The sequence below is a fragment of the Stylophora pistillata genome, chromosome 2, assembly GCF_964205215.1.
Source record: "Stylophora pistillata chromosome 2, jaStyPist1.2, whole genome shotgun sequence".
Taxonomy (NCBI): domain Eukaryota; kingdom Metazoa; phylum Cnidaria; class Anthozoa; order Scleractinia; family Pocilloporidae; genus Stylophora; species Stylophora pistillata.
The window spans coordinates 2,729,438-2,753,509 of record NC_142520.1 but is presented as its reverse complement, the minus strand read 5'-3'; the positions used below and the strand labels follow the sequence as shown (position 1 = coordinate 2,753,509).

General features: G+C 37.9%; 3 protein-coding genes across 5 annotated transcripts in view; 2 read left to right on the top strand and 1 right to left on the bottom strand.

The window, feature by feature from the left end:
- The first annotated feature begins 29 nt into the window (after positions 1-29).
- On the top strand, positions 30-7,559 carry LOC111326585 (uncharacterized). The gene is made up of 8 exons (XM_022930597.2): positions 30-174; positions 1,592-1,698; positions 1,935-2,036; positions 2,360-2,484; positions 2,885-3,053; positions 3,407-3,513; positions 4,509-4,622; positions 5,653-7,559. Exons 1-8 carry the CDS (start codon positions 132-134, stop codon positions 7,007-7,009), a joined length of 2,124 nt encoding a protein of 707 aa, XP_022786332.2. The 5' UTR covers positions 30-131; the 3' UTR covers positions 7,010-7,559.
- Positions 7,018-10,370, bottom strand: LOC111326586 (uncharacterized). The gene is made up of 3 exons (XM_022930599.2): positions 9,978-10,370; positions 9,306-9,450; positions 7,018-8,453 (listed from the first exon to the last, which is right to left on the bottom strand). The coding sequence occupies exons 1-3, from the start codon at positions 10,335-10,337 to the stop codon at positions 8,065-8,067; spliced, it is 894 nt and encodes a 297-aa protein (XP_022786334.1). The 5' UTR covers positions 10,338-10,370; the 3' UTR covers positions 7,018-8,064.
- A 75-nt stretch (positions 10,371-10,445) lies between these two features.
- The window catches only part of LOC111326557 (leucine-rich repeat-containing protein 9-like), a 30,960-nt gene continuing 17,333 nt past the window's right edge, over positions 10,446-24,072 (top strand). For 2 of the 3 annotated variants that reach the window (XM_088747593.1, XM_088747595.1), the window contains exons 1-14: positions 10,446-10,623; positions 12,635-12,703; positions 15,764-15,985; positions 16,796-16,936; positions 17,600-17,663; positions 17,804-17,874; positions 18,787-18,969; positions 19,981-20,136; positions 20,571-20,788; positions 20,898-21,029; positions 21,669-21,723; positions 22,284-22,408; positions 23,110-23,233; positions 23,930-24,056. In XM_088747593.1, the coding sequence (XP_088603719.1) occupies positions 10,552-10,623; positions 12,635-12,703; positions 15,764-15,985; positions 16,796-16,936; positions 17,600-17,663; positions 17,804-17,874; positions 18,787-18,969; positions 19,981-20,136; positions 20,571-20,788; positions 20,898-21,029; positions 21,669-21,723; positions 22,284-22,408; positions 23,110-23,233; positions 23,930-24,056 (1,759 nt within the window). In that variant the 5' untranslated portion in view covers positions 10,446-10,551. The remainder of the gene's footprint in view (positions 10,624-12,634; positions 12,704-15,763; positions 15,986-16,795; positions 16,937-17,599; positions 17,664-17,803; positions 17,875-18,786; positions 18,970-19,980; positions 20,137-20,570; positions 20,789-20,897; positions 21,030-21,668; positions 21,724-22,283; positions 22,409-23,109; positions 23,234-23,929; positions 24,057-24,072) is intronic. The other variant, XM_088747594.1, reaches the window with a different exon arrangement.

Here is a 24,072-nt window from a genome sequence, read left to right as displayed (position 1 = left end):
GCTATCAGAGCGACGGCATGGGGCGAGATTCCGTTACCTTTGAATAAGGTGAATATGAAGGCATTACAAGCTGGGGCGGAAGATTGCATGCAGTAGATTAAATTCGTTTGCACATTTTCTCTGCTTTTGTGATGCGACGACGCAAGGGTGGAAAAGAGAGAGAATTTAAAGAAGGTTAGACACTTACGTCAGTTTTCTCTGCAAAAGAAATGGGGTATAGTGTATCGGTATCGCTTGAAAATAGATCTTGGTATTTGATCGAGCACGCGTACACATGTACAGTAATGAATGAAGTCCTTCTCATTTGTTTAATCTAGAAATCTCAATTAACTTCGATCTGCATAGCTTTTGAGTTTTGATCAAGATTTTTCTCAGAAGAAACTAGTTTCCTAAGATCTCTTCGCTTGATTCGAGTGTATATTTAAAAGAAGCTAAAGCTGTGTATTGTTGTAGTCTGGGTTCGAAAATTCTATCATAACTTTGACAACTTTGGCGCCTGAATTTGGATTTCTCCTCTGATAATTAAGTAAGACCTCATCCTTGACACAAAAGAGTCAGAGATGCATACTTAAGTATTTCTGATACCCTTAAGAAATTGGTGTTACATCTGCCCAACATACTTACACGTATTATCCAAGTATTGTTGGCTCGAAGATGTTACCTCCTCGTTAACTAAAATTCGAGTATGAATAAAGTTTATGTATGTATGTTGGCAAGATTTCTGCACAGCTCCACAATTCATTATGCTTACCGTTCAGGGCTCGACACTAACTTTTCAACTTCCTAGCCAAGTGGCTAGTGACATCTTAGGTGTTACGAAAATTTCAGTTTGTCTACTAGCCAAACTTGGTAGTTGAAATCGAAAACCACCAACCAAAACTGAATTTCTACTAGTCTGTGGCTAGTGGGCTACTGTTAGTGTTGAACCCTGCTATTCCTGGATAAAGAAAACAAAGGTGACTCAATAGGTTGCCTTGGGGATTACAGGTTTGTTTTAGAATAATGCGGGATTATACAGAAATCTTTCTGTTGTTGTTAATTATCATTTCATTTCCATTTGCTATTGTTTTAAGGTCATGAGGAAAAGTGATTTAACACTTTCACCCTTTGACTCCCAAGATCTGATTTTTAATTCTCCCCTCTAGCTGCTACACATTTCCTTGTAAATCAGTTTTGAGAATTTGTTGTTGAATCAAGATAACAACTACCTGATAAATTTGAGTATTCTCATGACCCATTTACTGGGTATTGTATGAATAGGATAGGGAGAAATTACATGTTAGTCACTGTCTGCCATACAATTCTGATGATCTAAGTGTGGAGAATTTGGTGTTGGATCAATTAGTAATCCACTGATTGATATTTTGCTTAAATCTCATTACTTGTCTGCATGATATTGTATTGATATTGTAAAGAGAAATTCTGTCTTGGTCACTTATGAGAGTGATAGGGTTAATGGGTAAACCCCAAGAGTGAACTGCATCCCATTCGTCTGCACAGTAATTAATAATTTTTGAATGAGGTTGAGTATGATAACGATAATTATCAAGGCTAAAGTTTGTGTTATTTAAATGTGATTTATCGTTACCAGGAGACAATGATGTGTGCAGGCTGTGTTCCAAAGGACCAGATGAAGACATTTTTGGAAAATTTTTCAGAGATGCAAGTACTGGTTTTTCAGTTCACCAGTATTGTATGGTAAGGAATGATTCCTTTACATGTTTATATTTTGTTAACGTGCAATTCAGTGCTTTTTTTTTGCCTTGAAAAGCAATCATGTCGCTCTAACACTCAAGATATTGGGAACACGAGTAAAGTTTGTAATCCGCCCACCTCCAGCTCATGATTCATAAACTTTTCTTGGCATGAGTTATTTCACCAGTAAACCAAGAGAAAGTCTAGTCTTTTGCTTTGATGAATTATTTTCTGTGCAGTTTCTTTCTTCAGGACTGGCTCAGAAAGGAAAAGAGGATGAAGAATTTGATGGATTTCTAATTAAGGACATAAAGAAGGAAATAACAAGAGCAAAAAGGCTGGTTAGTAAAAAAAAAAGAAATGAAATTTCAAAGGTGTCTCAAGCCTTGTTCTCACTTATGACAGAGTTGGAGTTGTTATCAGAACTGCAGAGCTATACAATCTCCTGAAAATCACACCAACAAAATAAGAAAAAAAATATAGATGCTGCTTATAGTATAATACTGTCACTTACTCTGCAGTATTCTATGTGAGCCTTTACTTGTGGGATTGACCACTGACCATAAGATCCTGCTAAGCTCCTTCTGATGAATTACCTTATATTTTCTAATAACTACATACATTTTTTTCATGGCATTGTGTATTTTGGCTCATTTCTATGCAGAGATGCAGTTTCTGCAAGAAGCTGGGTGCCTCCATTGGCTGTTGTAAGGGTGGATGTCGTGAAACTTTTCATTATAAATGTGGGAAAGAAAATGGAGCTCTGTTTCAATTCTTTGATACCTTTAAGTGAGTTGATTTTCATTTTTTATAATGTCCACTTGTTTATTTGTCATGGGCTAATTTCTAGTAGCCTTATTACAATTATTTATCAAGTGAGACCTAGAAAAACTTTGATGACAGGAATTTGGCCTTAAAATTACAGTGTTGTCATGACCTACCTTCCTTGTATCCAAAGGTAACTGTATGTTAAGAGCTGTGGGTTGTCGACTGTCAAACATGAAGGCCCATTAAAAGTGGTCAAATGAGACATTTTATTTTGTAAGAACTCTCTACCAGAAGGCCAAAAATTTGAGAAACACTGCAGCATTTAATCAGATTAATGCAGTTAATGTAAATGTTGGTTTAGATTGAAACCATTTTAATCTGTGTAACCATATATTTTTACTCTCCTTGTATTTTGCCACAGTTCTTTTTGTCGGCTTCACCGCCCAACCCAGGATGTGGCATTACAAAAAAACCAAACTTGTCCAATCTGTAGGTGTGAAATAGGACATAAGAGTAAGATACCAATCGCTGTTATCCCTCTTGTTACACCTTGCTGTAGAATGACGTGGTTTCACAACAACTGTCTTCAGGTAAAGAAAAAGATCATTTTTTTCCATTTGTTCTTCTCTCAACTTAGTATTAAAACTTCACTTTTCTCTCATTTTATTTGCACCCCAACAATTGAGCAGGCCACCAAGGTACTCTGATATTCAAATGATCTCAGCAGAATTACTGATCAGAAAAAAAAAATCTATCTCTAAAAAGCTGGATGAGAGGGAAGTTCAGATTGCTGCTAAGGAAAAAAACTTATCATTTTACAATTGTCTTTTGAATATATTCAGCCATTTTACCACCCTGTATCATATCTGCAACTTAGAACCTCTCTGGGGGAAAGTTTTGTTCAATTTATGATGCTTACATAGCTTTTGAATTTTTCCCATAGAAATATGCAAACTCGAGTGGGTCATATTACTTCCGTTGCCCAGTTTGCAACAATTTGGAAGAATTTCAAGAAGAAATGAAGAGAATGGGAATTTTTATACCTGAACAGTAAGTTTAGTGAATCTTTTAATTTCCGTAAATCCTCTAAGAAGCCACCCAGGGGGCTTAATTATTTCAGGTTCTTTGGGGGGTGCTTAATAGAGGGGGGGGCTTATTAATTTAGCCTGATGTTCGCTTCCAGGATACAATAGGATATGATTTACAGCACTTGAATAAATTTATTGTACTTACTGACATGGAGTGTTATTTTGAATTTTTGTTTTTTGAGGGGGAGGGGTGGGGGGGCTTAATTTCTTTCTCTAAAGAGGGAGAGGGGGTTGGCTTATTAATAATAATAAAAATAATAATAATAATTTTCACTGCTAATTGCCGTCACAAAGTAAAGCAATGATGCAGCTCAACAAGGTCAAACTGAAGGCTTATTAAAGGGGCTCAATAGAGTAACTCTAATGACTCACTGAGAGAGAATGTTGCCTACAACATCAATACATTATCAAGCCAACAACTGATGAGAATGTAGAAAAATGTAAATTAGCAGATTTTTAGTTGATCCAAGACCAAATTCTCCTAAGAAACTCCAAGAGAATTGAATGATGGGCTGTAAGGAGAATTACTACTAAGATCTTAGTAATGAAAGGGTTAAAATTATCATAGATTAATTTAATGTCAGAGGAGTGAACATTAATGTAAATAATATTAGAGTACAGAATGGTTTGTTTTATGTAATAGACTCCTAATTTATAGACTGAGTGTTAGACCCTTTAAAATTAACCCTAAACACCTTAACATCAGTATGCATTTTCTCCATACTGTTCTCTATATATTTTTTTAAGATATTGACAAGGAGAATTTGTTGAACAATCAAGAGCTTTTTTAATGAGTGATCATTTTCTTTATTTTCATGACCATAATGTTTGACTCGGGGGTGATATTGTAAGGAGAAATTACAGGCTGGTCACTCTTAGGGCTTAAGGGTTAGGCCTCTTTATCTCCAATTGTTGTTGGAAACTGATGAAGTGTCTTTTTGTAATTTTCTATTACAGGGATGCCAGTTGGGAAAAAGAAGACGCTTTTGCTGACCTTCTTTTTCAATACAGTCGCTGTGATGCAAAGAAGTGTGTCTGTCAAAACGGCAGAGAGCACAAGGAAACGTCAGGGTATAAAACACTAAATGTCTATATTTAGGTGGTGTATTTTACAGAGCTTGACACTAATGGTAGCCAACTAGCTACAGACTAGTAGAAATTCAGTTTTGGCTGGTGGTTTTTGATTTTCACAAGCCAGTTTGGTTAGTAAACAAACTGAAATTGTTGTAACATCTAAGTTGTAACTAGCCACTTGGCTAGTAAGTTGAAAAGTTAGTGTTGAGCCTTGATTATACTTTGGAAACTCTACTTTGGTTAGAAACTTTAATTGAAAAGAGTGAAGACAAGGCCCATTGGATAAGTCCTTTTTCTAAGGTGATTGGTGTCAATACCTGAACATATGCATACCCACCTTAAGATATCTTAAACCCTAAGTTGTTATCAGTTGACTTTTTTGGGGTTAGGTATACAGTTGCTTGACACATTGCTTATCTTTGAAATATATAATAATTTGGATATATCAACAAAGTTGAAATGGTAAATTGGCCACCGTAACGATTACAAAAGATGACGTTTTGAGCATTAGCCCTTTGTCGGAGCAAATAGAGGAATTGTAGGTCGTGTGTGCTTTTAAAGGCAGAAAATGGAGCTATGTTATTGGTGGAAAGCATACACAACCCACAATTCCTCTATTCGCTCCAACGAAGGGCTAACGCTCGAAACGTCAGTTTTCGTAATCGTTACGGTGGCCAATTTACCATTTCAACTTTGTTGATATATCCAAATCATTTCGTTACTCCCACCGACGCAGCCCCAAACAGTTTCTTTCGAAACTATCAGCCTTCATGCATTTGAAATATATAAGCAGTGTAGTTGTAAAGTGGCAGCCAATTGTTTTTTAAGATTCGTTCACTTTTAACTTAAGTTCACAAACTTGTATTGTTAAAGCCTGGGACTTTCCCACCAAAACCAGGTTGCCAACTATTAGAGGAAATTCGCTGAAAATTTAGGTGCCAAAACTGTTTTAAACTTGTGGTGGTTGTGGAATTGTTTTTAGCTGAGAAGGTTCAATACAGCTATAGTATTGTTGTCCTAATTTCAGAAAATGGCGCATACGCTTGTGTGACATCTGTGGCCAAACTGGCACCCATCTGAAGTGTCAACGCTGGAAGAAATCCCCAGGGGAATGGCACTGTGATGTATGTGGAGACAAAAAGTCTCAACCAAGAACACGGCAAAGACAAATAGGGGATCGTTCCATGAACTATTTAAGCAGCGATGATGATGATGATGATGATGACAGGGAATCACCAACAGAAGACTGTGATGTCAATGTGTGTTCTGTGTCAGATGATGAAGTTCCTTTGGCTGAGATTAGAAATGAGCTAAACTGCAGAGGAGAGACACCTCTATGTGTAGATAATGTTGTGAAGAGGCCTAAAGCAGTAGCATCTCCTATGAGGAAACGTGCTAGAGTTTCCCTTCAAAGATCAGATGATGAAGATGAAACAACTGAACTGAAAGAAGACCATACAAATAAACCTCAAGAAACCCCTGAGTGTAGTGGCCTTCATCTTGGTGACATTTTTGCTTCAACCTCATCTATGACAACTAGTCTTCTTCTTACACTCTCTGGTTTAATCACAGGGACAACAAGAGAAAATATTCAAAGTGACTTTGAACCAATTCTTAATGAATCAGTAGAATCTGATTGCTCATCAGAGGCAAGTATTGAGTTTGTGAAGGCAGTGAAAACAGATGAGAAACATTTCAACAGTGAAATAAATGTCGGCAGATCGGCTGGTAAGTTGCAGAGAAGAGCAGGTTTCCAAGAAGTAAAACAGGATTTGTCCTTGACAACTTCAAAAGCAGTCAGAGATTCTGTTGAAGCAGAATCTTGCATCATTTCTGGAAAGACTGAAGGACGAGAGTCCACTTCAGTAGAGAATTTGTCAGTGTCAGAGAACAAGGATGAGATTGATGAAGATTTTTGTTGCATCACTAAAGTTGTGAAAAAGTCATGTCCTGTTGGAAATGACAAATGTGGGCAGAAATGTGATCTTGATTGCTGTAATTCTGTAGCACGTCACATTTACCAGTCTCCATCACCATCCAAAGTGTCTATGAGTTCATGTTCCCACAAAGACATACAAAGTAAGAAAGTGAGTGGTTCTAGTACTTATAGTGGTAGAAGTCTTGTCAAAGAGAAAATAGGCAAACCTGCAGATCAAAACAAACTCTTAAATGAAGCAACCACTGAGGCACGTTTTTTCTCTGTTGGCACCAATACTTTGCCCTTCAAACAATGTGTTAAGAAAGATTCTCGTCACAAGTTAGCTTCAGATGCTGCATCAACCCGAAGGAAAAGAATGAAATTGAGCAGCAAAAAGTCTGGCAAGCGTCTGAAAAGATTTGCTGCTGTCCAGGATGACAAAGTAGCTTTGAGTCACAAATGCTAATACTGACATTTAAAAAAAAATTACATGTAGTATTTTTATTGTATAGTTGAAGGAGTTTGGATGGTAATGGCAACACATTTGAGGATGAAGTCCTGGAAGTCCGTGAAGCTATATGTTGACTCCTTAACTAAAAATATATTTTCTCAACTCTATGGAGAATTCTTAAACAGTGACATCATAGTATCAAGTTTTACATTTTAGTGGGGCTGCTATTATAGGTAGTTGCCATTTAAAACCCTTTCACTCCCGAGATCTCATTTGTAAATCTCCTTACAGTCTGACATACAATTCTTATGATGTTGGTTCTTATGAATTTGGTATTGGATCAACTAACAATCCCCTGATTGATCCTTTTTTTATTCTCATCAATTTTCTGCTTGATATTGTATTGATTTTGTAAGGAGAAATTCTGTCTTGATCACTCAAATGGGAGTTAAAGGGTTTTAACTTAATATGTCATATTAAACATTGTTCACAGTTGTTGTGCATAATTTTAATCTGATTTTTTTATTAGTTTTTTATGCGAAATTAAAGAAGCATACTTACAAAATGTTGTGCATTTGGTGGGATTGGGATTAACCTTAGAACTTCTCCTGATAACATCCATACAATCCACTTTAATGAAGCAGGTGAGTCGATATGGTAAGTTTTTTTTTTGCATGAAGGACATAAAGCCCTCTGGATGGCATTCTAGATGGCATTCTAGATGGCATTCTAGATTTTAATTTGAACTAATGGTAGTTTTAATTCACTTTCATGTGACAAAGCTACGAAGCCAAGACTGACCTGTTGGCACATTTTGAACGTTTCAAGTTTTGATTCTACTACCTCCACCTCTTTATGGCCACACTAAGTCACATGTCCAGGGCACTGCATCAATTAATGCACATGAAAGCCAAGTGTGCAATGAACCGCACAATTGGAAAAGAAAACAACAAATAATCAAAACGATCTTACTTTGATTGAAAAGATGGTAATTACCTATGAAAGACACCTAGTATACATACACTTGTGCCTTTGAGCCTTTGTTCATAAATTAAAGTGAACAATTGATTTTATTCCAAGTAGTCGTCAAATGAACCCTTACGGCCTTTCCCCATTAAAAACTGCTTTGCTCCCTCAATGGAATCTTTCATGATTTGTAGCTTCACCCCCTTGGAGTATTCATATGTGAGGGCATCATAAAACGAATCTGCATTAAATGTGGCATAGAACACAGATTTGCGATCTGCATAAAGTGCTTCTCTTGGAAACCGAACCAACATTCTTGCAAGTTTGAGGGCTTCTTCAACTGTTTTCCCTTTAGGAACAACTCTGTTGGCAAGACCAATGCTAAAAGCTTCCTCTGCGTGCACAGCACGTCCTGTCATGATCAGGTCTAATGCACGTGAAAGACCAACGATGTAAGGTAGCCGTACTGTACCTCCATCCACAGAAGGGACACCTTTGTACAATCATAATATCACAAATTAATGAAGCTGTTTCATCAAAGTAAAAAGGTTAGGTCTGTACTAGAGCCTATCAGTCCATTCAGCCTGGGTTTCCATGTCGCATGACAGGGCTAGGAGTATTGCTACCCCTCCCCCCAATGGGATGCCAGTTCATCACAGGTTACCCCTAGGGGAGCAGGGATGGCGCAGTGGTGAGAGCACTCGCCTCCCACTACTGTGGCCCGGGTTCGATTCCCGGACCTGGCGTCTCATGTGGGTTGAGTTTGTTGTTGGTTCTCGTCCTTGCTCCGAGGGTTTTTCCCCGGGTCCTCCGGTTTTCCTCCCTCCGCAAAAACCAACATTCCAAATTCCAATTCGATCTGGAACAGTGGACAAGAATAGCCACCCAGTGGATGTCCATTGTTAAATCATTATTTATTTATTATTTATTTATTTATTTACCCCTCAGAATTTCATCAGGTTTCCCTGACAACTTTATACAATATAAATGTGTTATTGACCAAGAGTAAGGTGGAGATGGCTGGATATTGGCCTACTTTTTTTTGTGTTTTTATGGACCAAGATGAAGTTATGGTCTATGGAAATGCAGATTAAGAGAGACAGGCTAATGTCCACCATCTTGACCAAACATACTTGGTCAATTAAGTATTTATTATGTAGCAAAAGGATTTTGCTTTAATAATTATAATCAAGAATGACTTGATTATTTGGAGGGCCGTGAAAGAAAGCCAACTGTGTTTGTGGCACAATAAACCCAAGATGTGATATTTTAACTCTACCAGGCTTCATGTGCCTCAGTGTCCCTATATGGTAAAATGATGTTATTGTCGAATAAAACTAATTACCAAATCTCCTGTTAAACATTCCCATGACTGCATCTTCTGCAACAACTCTGAGATCACACATAAGTGCCAACTCCATTCCTCCTGCAACTGCATGTCCCTCGATGGCACCAATGACTGGTTTCGTAAGTTTCAATCGAGTTGGGCCCTGGACAGAGAATAAAAAGATATCTGTTATCAGTTGCACTGTGCCTCTTGCCAACTTGCATTGCACAATGCCTTATACTTTTCCTCACAAATACTTAGTAATTTGTATTGATAATTGGCATAAGATGGTCTTGAGGGGGTTTTTTATTGCAATGTTTCATAGCTAAATTTTTTTCAGCGGATCCATTCTCTTGCGTTTTTCACCAGATGAAGGAAAGCTTGCAAGAAACTACCCGGATTATTCCAATACTAACAAAAATTTCAAGATTCCCGCCTCCTGATCCGCCGTGCCTTCGTCACACCCCCCCCACCCCCCCTGGTTCTGCGCTTCTGAACAAGATATCAAGTAGGCACTGAAAAACAAACTAGAAAGGAAAAGTCTTTCATTTAGAGAACTAAGAGTAATGGAATTTTGCAAATACCAACATGGTGCCAAGTTTTTTTCACCTAATTTCAAATAATTTTTATTTTATATTTTCGTATTTTCAGTGCCTGGAAAAACGTAAACATTGACAAAAAAAAACGTACCATGGGACTATCTCCTTCTCCAGGGGGGGAAAACGATCTTAGGAACTCATCAGGACCCCTGGAAGATAGATATTTTAAGTCGTATCCTGCACAAAACGTATCTCCCTTCCCATACAACACAGCCACTGAACTTTCATCGTCGATCTCGAATTGTCGGAACGCCTCGGCGAGCTCTTTTGCGGTCTCCGCATCAACCGCGTTTCGCTTTTCGGGTCGTGCAATCGATACATGGAAGATTTGTCCATCTTGCTCAGTCTCGACAAGACTGCTAGCGCTACTAAACCTCCTGGCTGCAGCTATTAGAGAAGGAATTTTGAGAGCGCGCTGCCGGGCTATACGAGTAAGAAATGACAATGTCATGGTGGTTAGCAGAAGGAATTTGTCAAATGTCGGGAATCCCGAGCTAAACCTGGGACGGGATAGTTTCTAGAGCAACTGTAAGCCAATCAGATTAACCCATTTTGAGTCTTCGAGAAAATATGGCGCTGGCATTGCGCAAATTCTCTTCAGCTGCGGAAAGAACCTCCTGCAACATCTTTTTACTCGTGAAAACGAATGTTAACACGTCAGTAAAATGATGGGTTCCAGAGAAGAAAAAGCGGATTCGGGCTCATCGGGCGAAGATGAGGAATCATTAAGAGAATTGGTAAGTTTTGACAAAGTTCGAACATTGAATACTGCTGTGATGGGAATTTGTGAACTTTTCTCACAGATGTGGCCAGGTCTTGTGGCTAATTCTCGATGGGGTTGTGTTCTATTTTAATACATGTCTTGGGTTTTTCTTGGGTGATGCTTTGTGATGTTTTGATCGAAAGATCAATAAACATCGCAAACAACAGTTGTTTACGAAGCTGCGGACAGCTCTGCATTAAAATTTAAATATCTTGTTCCACACAATTGAACGTTGACTTGCAGTGATCACAATAGAATAACCAGATATTTAAATCCTTTTTTAACCGTCCCTTGCACTATTTTCCTGCTGCTCTAAATTTCGATTGCATCGATCTATTAAATCAGATTTTGCACATAATGTAATTATTCACAAGCTTCTTTAGTGCAATTAAGCAATGATCAAATGCACACTATTAAATGACCATAGGTAATTAATCACATAGAAATGTAACACAAAAATACGTGTTATAATCCATTAGTAATACAAGCTGTCATAATTAAAGAAGGTGATCAGTTCGTCATTGATCACCTAAAATGTAATGCAAAAAAATATGATATATGCACTGTTAGTAATGGAAACTGTCATAATTAAAGAAGGTGATCAGTTTGTCATTAAGATTTTCCAGTTTGCAAAGTAGTTTTGTCTTGATTAACTTCAGTAAAATTTAAGAAAAAAAAATTATAATTTATGCCCTTATACTAATACAAACTGTTATAATTAAAGGTGATCAGTTTGTCATTGAGATTTTTCAGCTGGCCAAGAAGTTTTGTCAAAATGAAAAATCTTCTGTATGCAACTTACAGTAGAACCTTGATTTAAGTGTCAAGGGACTGGGGAAATTGGTTTGTTATGTCGAGGGTTCGTTATATCGAGGGTTTGTTATATCGAGGTTCTGTGGCATACATTTTACTGTAACTTTAGCCGGGCTGAAACTTAGGTATTGTTCGTTATACCGAAGATTTTGTCATATAGAGGTTTGTTAAATCAAGGTTCCACTCCCGGGGGGTACTCGATATATTCCCGGGTGGGGAGGTGCGGCGCGGCCCCTCATACCCTGACCCTGTTTAAGACAAATATTGCTGATTTTCCTACCCTGTTTAAGACAGAATTCCAATTTTTGATACCCTGTTTAAGAAATTTAATGTGCCTGGTATCAATGCCAAAATCAACGGAATTCAATATTAATTAAAATTAGAGCTTGTAAAAGTTTTGCTGTTTATCTTCCAAGAAAAGATATCCTGTTTAAGACAAAAATTGATAAACTGATACCCTGATTAAGACAAAAAATGATAAATTCGATACCTTGTTTAAGACAAAAATCTCAAAAAACATACCCTGGCTGGCTGCACGTCCCCATTAAGTCCTAATAAGGGAGTGCCCCCCCCCCCCAGGGTTCCCCTGTACCCTTGTCTCTCATCCTTTATGCTCTCCATTTTCCATTGCCTCTTAAATGTGTTGCTAGAGTGGTGAGAAATTGTACACCAGTAAATGGTTTGTGCCAAGATGGGAAGGGGAGGGAGTCAATTCAGAGGAATTTGACATTTTCAGGTTTCCAAAAGTCACTGGGTCTTCCAAAATGGTGGCTAGGTCAAATTCTCTTCCCTGAGGCAGTGGATAAATGTCAAAATCTCCATTTACAGGAGGTCTTCTCTGTCAATTTCTCATGGGTAGCTTGCCCCTTCATCCTGGGGCATTAACCACTGATAGGTGGATTTATTTCACAGTATCATTCAACAAAGCAGGGGGGGGGTGAGAAGGTCCATGTAGAAGAGAGGAGAGGTCTGTCATGGCAAGTCTTTGCCTGGACTTCTCTTAAATCTTCCTGTGGGTGGAGAAACATGCATTCTGCAGGGCTAATGAGGAGGGCTTTCTTACGGGCTAGCAAATGATGTGATGTTATGTGCTCTGCAAATTTTTTTCTTATGTGGGTGGGTAATGTTTTGCTTTGATGTGTCTACCATTTTGTTTTGTTCTTTTAAAAAAGAAACGAGCAATTCAGGCAAGCAGTAAAGGAGTGAAAAAGGCCAAAAACAAAACTCCACTTCGTGAACTGGTAACTGATTTTATTTTGTTTAGCATCACTGCACTAATGCTATGCACAAATAAAATTGGGCCCAAAAATATTTAACCTTTACACCCTAATATCAGTAAGCATATTCTCCATACTGTTCTCTTTACATTTCCTTAAGTGCTGATAAGGAGAATTTGTTTAACAATCATGAACATCTGTAGTTGGTGATCATTTCTTTTATTCTCCTGACCTTAATGTGTGATTCAGGGGTGATATTGTAAGTAGAAATTAGGTGTTAGAGTACACACTTAAAAAGATGGTAAATTGTGAGTCAGTCATTAGAGGAGGCAAGATGTTCTTCATTATTTGACAAGCATGGACCTGAAAGACATTTGTAATTTGTATATTGCCACACAAGGCTGTCAACATTGAGGTAGGACACCTGTGACATCAATTTTGAACTCGATAATGGCTTAATTTACCTGAAGGGTCTCTGTGGCTTGGCGATAGAGAATTGCAGAGAAAAATCTGGACATCTGAGGTGTTTTTTCTCTTAGGAGACTTTGCTTTTCCCTATTGTGATCAATGAATAATATCTTTCCATAACTCTGTGACTCCTAGGAATAATTAGCATCTGATTCCCCCCCCCCCTCTAGAGCAAGAAATTTATTAAGCCCCTCTCTATTAAGCCCCCCAACCCCTCCCCCTCCCCCTCAAAAAACAAAAAGTCAAAACAACACTCCTTGTCGGTAAGTATGATAAATTTATTCAAGTACAGTAACTGTAATTTTAGTTTTTCATTGAAAATTGATTATGGTGATTGATTGATTAACTTAATCATGTTAGCATCGATAGAATACATTATACGGAAGTTACAGAGCAATGCTAAATTATAACATGGCTAAACAAGGTGCACTGAGAGAGGTAGATCATAAAATTGAGTTCTTTATTGAGTTCTAAATTGATAAGCCCCCACTGGGGCTTATTAGAGGATTTATAAGTAAAAACTTGATTGTGACATTAAGTAAAGAAAAAGATATTTTGTATCCTTCTCTATTTATATCTTCACATTGTTTATATCATATTAAGTAATTTATCAAAACAAAATGCATTATTGTACACTGTACAGCTTTTTTTTTTTTTTTTTTAAGAACATGTCTTTAGAACCAGCCTGACTTACATTCTCCCTTGTTCAATGTTTTGATTCCTCTGTGAATATGAAAAACAGTGTTCTCCCTTATTTTAATCAAGACAGGTAAATAAAAAAATTGAAACCAATTATAAAGGAATCCTTTTACCTGAGTGTTGAATTTCTGAGAATTCAGAGCAATTTTAGACAATAATTATACTAATGGTAACGCAGGCAGTAGATTTTACCAGTAATCTGAGAAGAAGGACTGTGGAAAAACATATCGAATCATGATAGTTTTGTCGAATCAATTTAAGTGGATATAGTTACTGTACTTGGTTTTTCCATTCTGTTCCATGTTATCAATTAGTTTTGCTACATACAGCTGGGTATTTCTTTCACTTTTGTATTTATTTATTTTTCTCTTTCTTAAATAATAACATTAATTTTGTAGTTTTAAAGTGGAATAAAGGAAATTGTCCTTTGTTTGAAATTTACTCTGTTACACTGATCATACTGTTAAAAATGTTAGTTACAGTGAGATGATACATTTTTAATTTGTTTCTGATATATTCTCAGTATGGTGTACAACTAAAATATCCATTGAGCGGACATATTTTAGAATACTTAAGAACAAAAACATTCTATTTTGGTCCTGCAAACCACTTAAAAAAGTATTTGTTTATGAATAATGCTAATTCTTAAGAATTTTTTTCTTTGAATTATCTTGAACTTCTTTGTAGTTTTGTTCTACATTTATGTAAATAATCAGAAAAACTTTTTTTTTCTGGTGCAAATATTTTGTCTTTTGTTGAGGATGTATTGTTTCTCTGAACAATAATTACAATTGCTTACAGAGTGGAACCCAATTTGTTTCTTTATTTTCCAGCACCATGCTGCCTTTAGATCTAATTGTTATTTCAAAATATTTCAAAACTTCATCACACAAACCAAGATACCAGTATGTCCATGTGTTCAAAAATTGTAACAGCCCAGCAATGGGCAAACTTATGGTACATGGTATGTGAAGAATTCCTTATATTTGGTAAAATGTTTCTACTAAATAATTTTGCCTATAAACATTAATACTGGACAGCCCTCTGATTGATTTAAAGGAACAGAGTTTTTATCTGTTTTTAATCCGAAACTGAAAACATTTTTAAACAATTTTAACTAACTTCAAGTAATTTATACTATGATACTTTTATTCATTTTTGTATCTAAAGATTTTGATTTTCTCTAGATATTAGGAATACATGAATATGTTACTTTTTATCGATATTAAATTTTGTTTCATTACATATTAATCAACTAGGTGGTTAATTAATCATTGAGGGTCTCACTGAAAACTGCCAAGGTAGGTCAGCGCTTGACACTAACTTTTCAACTTACTAGCCAGTAGCTAGTGACATCTTAGATGTTATAATGACAATTTCAGTTTGTTTACTAGCCAAACTGGCTGATGGAAATGGAAAACCACAAGCCAAAACTGAATTTCTACTAGTCTGTGGCTAGTGGGCTACCGTTAGTGTCGAGCCCTGCAGGTTGGGTTCCCCTATTTAATATTATAGTTGTTATCATTATTATTATTACTTTACTATTTCAGTTTGTTCTATCCGATTGTGCTGTAGAATTTAGCTTGGAGTCTTCCAGATTACCTAGCTTTCCCCTATGCTGAAGGGTGTCTGAAATTTGTCATTCTCATGGCACAAAACATAAAGTGAATCTCTATCAACCTTGATTCAAAATAAGCTTTTTCTTATTCCTTCTACTCGCAAGATCTTTAATGTAATTCTCCTTACCATCTGCCACATATTACAGGTAGTTTTAGTTCTGAGAGTTAACTGTTGGATCAAATGGCAATCCTTTGAGGGATATTTCCTATTTTCTCATCACTTATCTGCAGAAGATTGTATTGATATTGTTAGGAGAAAGTATGTCTTGGTCAGTGCAATACTCATTTTTTCTTATAGTGCACAGTAAATGGAGTCAAATTTGAAAAACTTCAGAAAGGAGCAGGAAAGAATGTCAAAAGTTTGGAGATGTTCTTTTCTGGATTTCCTAAGATTATTGGCATGGAGAACTTCCCAGATCTTCAAAATCTTACTCTGATGGGACAACAGATTACGACACTGGAGAATCTGGACTGCTTGCCAAACCTTACAGAGTTATGCGTGTCTGAAAGCAAGATAACTGTAAGTACATGTCATGTTTGCAGTCTCATAATAATTAAGACCTTGAGCAAACCACCATGACAATGGGGATGATGACAGGGCAAAACAAACGATCTAGTGAGCAGAAAAATAGCCAAGCACATTTGTTTTAAGACCTTGTGCCCTTCTTGGCCTTCCTCTGCAAAACGACAGCATGAATTGGCCAAAATTTGCAAGATCTAAAGCAGAAACGCTGACAGAAAATTATGTAAGTTTCAATTTGGAGCTAAATGCTGCTCGCATATATTATGGTGAAGTTGAGGTGAGGCACTGTAAGAGAAAATAACCACATTCAGCCATTTGCAAAATTCTAACTAAAAATGTTAATTCATTTGTTCACTGATGTCTTCTTTGGCATTGCTGTCCTGACTTCTTAAGGTCCATAATCACAATAGTGCATTTGTTTACTTGCAAAATGTGGTCCAATTTGTAATGAAAATTATAAATTTCATTTGACCTGTCCATTGAACTTCAAGTAAAGCCATGTTTCTCACAGATGAGCATTAATTTTAGCAATTGGAGAAAAGAAGCCTGAAAAAATTCAGGCTTCAGTGGGAATCGAACCTATACCCCCTCAGATACTATTTGGACGCTACTATCAACTGAGCTGCGAAGCCACATGGTGGCAGCAAGATAAATTTGGATTTATTGTAGGCTTCTGCGAGGCAACTGCTTAAGCTCATGCTGTTATTTAAAATGTGGTTCATTATATGTGTGAGGTCATCATCATTTAGTAACCAAACAAATATTTAATCAATTTATATAAAATTTTATGTATTTCTCTTCTGCTAGGCCATCTCAGGACTTGATGGCTGTAAGAAGTTGAAAAAGCTGTTATTGTATGATAACAAGATTACAAAGATTGAGAATATTTCTCATCTGGAACAACTGAATGTGTTATGGCTGAACAACAATAATATCATTGCAATTGAGGTATGAATTTATTAGGGAGTTCTGTTATCCGAGGGACACATGAAAGTAGGCACTGTGTAAATTGTGTAATCTAGCTTTTGAGTTATGTTGGTAGCCAGCTCAGGATTTTTTTTCTTATCCCATACTTGTTAAGAACTGAAATTAAAAATTATTTTTTCCTTTGCAGTGCAACATATACTTGTTTGACAGTTGTTATCTCTTCTATATAAATATCCACTTCATCTACGTGTATTGCTTTTTATTTTTTTTATAGGTTAAAAATTAAAAAAACTCCAAGTCATGGTCTACATTGTAAAAAGCTGGAATAGTTATGAAATCAATGTAGGATTAGCCATGTCAGGAATCTTCCGATTGCCTCTAACACGAGAGATTTTCCTGATAATATTCACATTAAAATGACCAACAGACCCGAATCACTTCACAATTTAATTTCCATGCTACAAGGATCATTACAGCCACTAGATCTCTCTCTTTGACTTGCACATGGTTTTGAAATCTAAAACTCATATCATGTCATTACAACTTATCACTAAACAACTAGAACAAAGGAACAAAGTTCACTCTCACAGTGCGACAGTCCTGCGGTCCAAGGATTTAAGATTCTAGCCTGCTGTGATGCTTCAGAAAAAGAGAAGTAACATAACTGTATTCTTTTATATTTAGGGCTTAGAGAAGCTTCTTTATCTTCTTGATCTGAACTTAGCAGGAAACAGGATAACTGAAATTGGTGAGCAGTTAATAAATATTGAATGTCTCAGCAAATTTTTTTTTAATTTTTACCTCCATTCCTTCTCATTCATGTTGAAAATTTACGCTTCTCATATACAGTATGTCTCATGAATAACAATCTGTTTTCTCTGCTCATAGGGAATTCTCTCGATGGAAACTTAAATCTTAAAACTTTGAATCTGTCAGCAAATTGTATTGCATCCTTAAAGGTTAGTGTGCCTGAATTGTTTTCATTAAATTGCATTATTGGCTATTTGATGGGGATGGGGAACTTGGCCTGTTCTTGGCCCTCAATCAATGGAGACCAGGGACGATGAAGGGCTAACGCTCGAAACGTCAGCTTTTGTAATCGTTACGGTGGCCAATTTACCATTTCAACCTTGTTGATATATCCAAATTACAGGGAAAGTGTAATTGTGGATTTCAGGACAATGGCTAACTTTTTCCAATACATATCCCCAGCTGTGTTTTTTTTTTTAACAAGCCTGCTTTTCCTATCACTTCCAATAAAAGAGAGCCTGGCACAGGCCAAGGATAGCAGGCCAGGATGGAGGGGTATTTGGGACCAGGTATAGGGAAGTAGTGTGAGCCCTTACCTATTAGTTTTATTGTGTGAGTTGGTATTTGTCAATATGCTTGATATTACAGGGTTAATGCCAAAAGCCAGTAGATGGCAGAAACCCACCAGCTTTTAAACCATTTTGTGCTAGCTACTTTTGTGAATTATGATCAAAGACAGAAAATAAGTAATTTTGAACTGATTCTAGCATCAATGTGTGGCTAAAAAAGTTACTCCGATGTCTCCCAGAAAGCTGAAAATAATTTTTTGAGAGTTTCAAATTTCAATCTTTTTTGGGGGGAGTATATGCCCCAGACCCCCACAAGAGGGGCGTGTTACTTTGAAACACGCTATGCATGCCACCCTGACATAATTCAATTCAACAGCCTGTTCTGTTTAGATCATAGATCTATTATATTTTCTAATGACAACCTTGTATTACCAGATGCAAGTCAAATAATCTGTGTTGATTGCCAGGCAGTAGGGATGAAATGCAATGCAAGAAACTCTGCAGCTGTGGCAGAAGCAATTGAGTTATGCTTTTTTGTATTGCATGGTATAGGATCTTACAAACTTGTCACAGCTGCCATGTTTAGAGTCTCTGAGTTTGAAAGACCCTGTGTATGGACCCAACCCGGTGGCTTTAATGTGCAACTACTCAACACACCTCCTCTATCACCTTCCAAACCTTAAAAGAGTGGACTCCTATAATGTGGACGATAAAACACTGAAGGAACTGGCTGAGGTATGTCAACCAAGAGGAGGGGGGAGGGAGGCATTGGGGCCTCTGGGAAACCGCAAAACCGGAGAAAAAAACCTCCAAAACCGAAAAACCGACGAAAAACGGCAGCAAAACCGAAAACCGCATGCAAACCTGACAAAACCGCTACATTTTCACCTTAAAGGGGTTAAAAAGGAAAAACCGAAAACCGCATCAGAGTGTTCGTGTAAACCGAAAACTGAATGCAAGAACACGTAAAATCCGCAAACCGCTCTGAACGTCAAAACCGAAAAACCGAAAAACCGAACCTTTTTGGCCCAAAAACCTCAAAACCGATCCAAAAAACAGTCAAAACCTCAAAACCGAAAATCCCAAAGCCCCCCCTCCAAGAGTGCTGTTTGACGTTATCCACCAGACTTACCCAATCACTTCTATGGTCTTCCCATCTGTTACGTTTTTTAAGTTCATCTGATATAAATTTTACATGGAAATAGCGTTACAAGAGCAAAAGTAAAGAGGATCACTAAAGCTTTGGTTATACACCTTCATCCATAACCAAATCACCTGGGCTTTTACTTTCTTTCGTTATCTGCATGCCTTTGATTTACGTGCAAACTGTGGGAGGGTCGAGGTTATGGATTTTGCTATGTTGTCAACTCAGAGCCTTCTGGCCTTCTTTAATGTTCCTCCCCCTGGGGTAAGTTTTGAGACGAGTTGAGGGGAGGTTTTTCCAGGGGTCTGGCACTAAGAATCAGTTCTAGACCCCTCGCAGACCTCTCACGGGCTCGCGTGGCTCAAGGCTTCATATTTTCCCGCGGGAGAAAAATCCCTCGTGTCGAAGCGCTTTTAATGAAGGACTGCTCAAAAGCTTTTGAACAGAAAGAACTTTTTGTTAGGTGTCATGTGACCCCAAAGTAAGTAATGAGAACATGCGCTGTTGGAGAAAAATATCAGCTATATGGCAATATTAATTACAAGTATGTTTGGTATGGCCCATCTGGCAGCTTTCGTCTCTTATATTGTATCCTCTTTCAGACCACAGTGATTAAGAAGAAGATGTATTACAACATGCGCGTGAAGACACTGCAGAGGAATAAGGCTGACTTGCTTTTCAGACTGGAGACTGAGAGGGCAGCACTTCAGGCTAACCCCAGGAACAGAATATTTAAACTATTTTCAGCCGTCAAAGATGTATGTTTTCAATGATATATAAGCAATTTATAAAAGAAGTGATCAATTTAGTGTCGAAAGTAATCCGGGATTGCCTTGTTTTTGCTTTACTTCGCTCTGTGATTGGTCCAGAAAAAAACTCGCTCCACTCTCTGAACCAATCAGATGCAAAACTAAAACCAATCATGACGTAATCGCCCGCGTTTTCCCGCGCTTTAAACTCGTGCCACTCACAACCAATCAGATGCAAAACTAGTACCAATCATGACTTGGCCACCCGGGTTTTCGCGCGCTTTTGGCAGTTCAGTTGTTTGTATTGTAAGTTCCATTTTTCTGATTGGCCGTTGTGATTACTTTCGATTGGTTTTCGTTTTTCGATACTCAATCGAGAAGCGCGCATTCAAAGGAAACAAAAAGTGACGAGGGTCGTTATTTTACTCATTCTTTCATCGCAGATAGAGAGAGAGGTTGAGGAACAAAGAGAAGGATTGTCTTCATCTTTCAAAGAGAACAAAAACCCTATAAGTCCTGTTGTTGGGGATGAAGGAAAGAAAGAAAACATGGAAGAAAAAGGAAGCATGGCAGCTGATACAATGATGATCTCACAGAAGCTGCAAAAGAAGAAGGAAGCACTTCTCAAAAGAATTGCCAAATTACAGAAACAGTGCGAAGAGTAAGAACTGATCTTAGATCTGAATAGTATTTCTCCCAACTAGCTCCGTGCGATTCCTTATAAATTAGTGAGAAGAATTTACAGAGCTCTTCTTTTTTTTTTCTTTCAGAATTAATCAGTGCCATCAGGAGAGTTGTGAACAAGTCAATAATGTGTCCGAGATGACAGTTCAGCGGCTTTTGTTGGAGTTGGAGACTGGAGGAAATGTCCGCTTTGAAGACGGCAAACAAACAGATCCTTGGTACCAAACTATTTTACCGTCTAAATCATGAATAGCAATGAACGAGGAACCTAGGAATCGCTAACACAGCGCTCAAGCATCGGCACATGTGCAAACATTGTATTGACTAAAAAAAGCAAAAAAAAAAGTGCGCGTGAACACAGGAGAAGTTTTATGCACAACAGTATTTCCATAGTAACAATACCGAGATGAAATGGCGGTAGGTTTAAAATTCCCATTTTTTGTTTTCATTACACGGGAATAAGCCCAAACCAAAACAGATAAGGCTGCCGTTTTCAGGAGAGTTTCCGCCGAACGTCCTCCGTCACATATCCTACACAACCAAAAAAATAGTGTGGTAACAGCTGTGAATTTAGCTATTGAAGTACAGCATCCGTAACATGGTGGTTGGAGTTAGGTTAGTGGAGCATGCACACTCTTTTTGCTGCTGTGGCATGACTATTTAGCGTGCTGTCAGGCTGCTAGAACCAAGTTGCTTACACGAGTTACAAACGACCATTGCAGTCCGCTTTGTGAACACTTATCCGCTGAATAGCGATTTATCAGATGAATGGCGTCATTCGCCCTTCGAACAACTGGGACCCTGGTGATTTCTTTAGCATGAATGATGCATGATCAAAACTGTTTTATTTTTGGTAGGTACAAATCCTGCCATGATCTGGTTTTTTCAAGGTTCTGTGTTGGAGACTACTCGGTGAGAATTGCAACCTTTTTTTTTTTATTGTTTAATTTTGTCTCTAGTATTAGAGGGTAAGTGCCGTTAAGGTAGAGACAGAGGAGGCGAGTAAAGCAATAAATAAAGGAGGTAAACTCTAAAGAAACATGTCGTGCTGCGTCGGTGGAGGAGTACAACAAGGCGATTTTAGTTTTATCAACTGAGTTGATAATATAAATTGGCCACCGGAAAAAGTTTCAAAGTTGACGTTTTGAGCGTTAACCCTTCGTCAGCGAAGCCTCGTTAGGATGAGCAGTCTCGCTAGCAGCAGGGAGGTTACTATGGCAACCAAGCCATTGTTCAACTTTAAGCAGTTGTCAGCATTACACCGACAAACGGGTGTATTAGTTGTCATTGGCTCGTTGTAACATTTCCCTCTCTCTCATTGGCTGTAATGGAATGAACTCTCTAAAATTTCGGGGGGGAGGGGATGGGGGCGCATCAAAACCAAAGGAATCCGTGATTATTTTCGATGTCAGTTGAAAACAGCTCTATTTTCTGATTAAAGATAGCTTATTTTGAGTTCTTGTTAATTTCAGGGTTTAGGAATTTCTGGAATTAAGGTGCACAGGATCACAAGAATCCATAACAGAATCTTGAGAACGAGATTTGATGATAAACTTGATCAGATATTGCACCGGGATGACATTTCGGAACTAACTCAGTATGTGAACACTTAAGAAGATAAGTTTTCTGTTTCTCCCAAGAGTGTATGATATCAAATGCTACAATTTGAGTGGTTTAAGTGCGGTCTGGATATGTGTATCTCTTCCCGTTGTCACGGTAACGCCTTCGTGAGTTTTTGAACATGTGGTTAAAAAAATGGAAACAGTTTTGTTGTACTTAAAGTTAGCTTCTTATGGTTACACTCGCTACTTCTTGGAATTGCATTGCCTCTAGTGGCGTACTAAGAATTCATGTTTTCTTCTCTGATGATACAGACGAGAGTGAGAACAATGAAAACATTGAGAAACACGAACAAATCATTGAAAAAGGACCCCTCATTTTATGTCGCCTGGAGGAGAGTCCGAAGATTTTGTTTGTGTTATGATAGGATTTATCGTCAATTGTCTATTTCCCCCCTTTTAAACTATGTTAAAGACGACTGAAAAGCATGTGATCTCCCCCCGCCCCCCCCCCCAACTCCGACTCACTGTAGAAGGTCGATTCGAAAAGGTAGAAGGTCGATTAGAAAACTGTGACCCCAGACCTGAGAGCTGCTGCCGCGGGCGCAATTACTATGACCTGTGTCATAATTTTTCATTATACGGACCTCCGAGCCGGCAAAGTTGTATTACATTGGTTGTTTAATAATGAAAGATCTAAAAGAAACCGCCTTAATGAATTGCTGACATCTTTGGCTAGGGGAAGATCATACAAAAGGCTTCTAGAATATCTGTTCTTTATGTGGAACCCTGCTCTGCTGGATGGAAATGGTGAACCGATAAGAGTATTGGAAGAAGGATTTCGTCCAGCGCAGGTTTATGAGGTACGTTCAGAAGACTGTACTTTTATAACAGCTCTTTTTGACTCTATCTTAAAACCAAATCTTAAGTTATGAAAATTGGCCAATCAGAAGAAAGACTGGTGTCGTAAAGAGCCAATAAGAAACGGCCGTAAGAGCGAGAAAATACGAGTTACCAAGTCGGAATTGGTGAAGTTTTGGCGGTTTTCGTCATTTTAGTGGTTGGCGCGATTTTTTAGTGTCAATCATCGAGTTAAAGAAAGCAAAACCAATGTGAGATCGGATGTCTTCCGAAACTCATTGAAGATTTCTAGTGTAGTTGTTCCAACTTAAGATTCAGAGACATTTTCAACAGTATCGAAAGTAATCCGGGGTTTTACTTTGCTCTGTGATTGTTCGAGAAAGCTTGCGCGAGCAAGCTTTCTCACCCGCGGTCACCCACGTTTTCCCGCGCATTTTTACTTTTTAATTCTCACTGGCTCGTTGTAACATTTCCCTCTCTCTGGTTGACTGGAGTGATAATTTTGGTTTTGGACTCAAGATACTTAATTTAAATACGCTCTTAGAGGATTTGTTTCTTGACTGGGTTTGGAAGTATTTTCTTGAAGTTTGGTTGTCTCTGCAATCAGTCCTTTGAATTTCTTGTCAGCAAAACTGGTTGCCCGTGTGGTTGGCCATGGTGCCAGTTTTGTGCGATAAATTCGCTGTTTACTTTTACAGAGCGTAAATGAAGATGGCGGAGTGCCACTGGCTAACAGTGTTAGTGTCTGTGATAGATCAAGGGTGGATTTTCTCCGGAAACGGGCCAGAGATAGAGGAAGTACTGACCAGTGTCCGTTTAGACATGGTAAGATTATAGAGAC

Bases quoted from the DNA above. Each gene is read 5' to 3' on its own strand.
- LOC111326585 (XM_022930597.2), top strand. From the start codon at position 132: ATGCGACGACGCAAGGGTGGAAAAGAGAGAGAATTTAAAGAAG. The intron at 1,699-1,934 runs GTAAGGAATGAT...TTTTCTGTGCAG, and splicing joins CAGTTCACCAGTATTGTATG to TTTCTTTCTTCAGGACTGGC. The intron at 3,054-3,406 runs GTAAAGAAAAAG...TTTTTCCCATAG, and splicing joins TTCACAACAACTGTCTTCAG to AAATATGCAAACTCGAGTGG.
- LOC111326586 (XM_022930599.2), bottom strand. From the start codon at position 10,337: ATGACATTGTCATTTCTTACTCGTATAGCCCGGCAGCGCGCTCTCAAA. The intron at 9,451-9,977 runs GTACGTTTTTTT...TTCTCTGTCCAG, and splicing joins GAGAAGGAGATAGTCCCATG to GGCCCAACTCGATTGAAACT. The intron at 8,454-9,305 runs GTAATTAGTTTT...GATTGTACAAAG, and splicing joins AATGTTTAACAGGAGATTTG to GTGTCCCTTCTGTGGATGGA.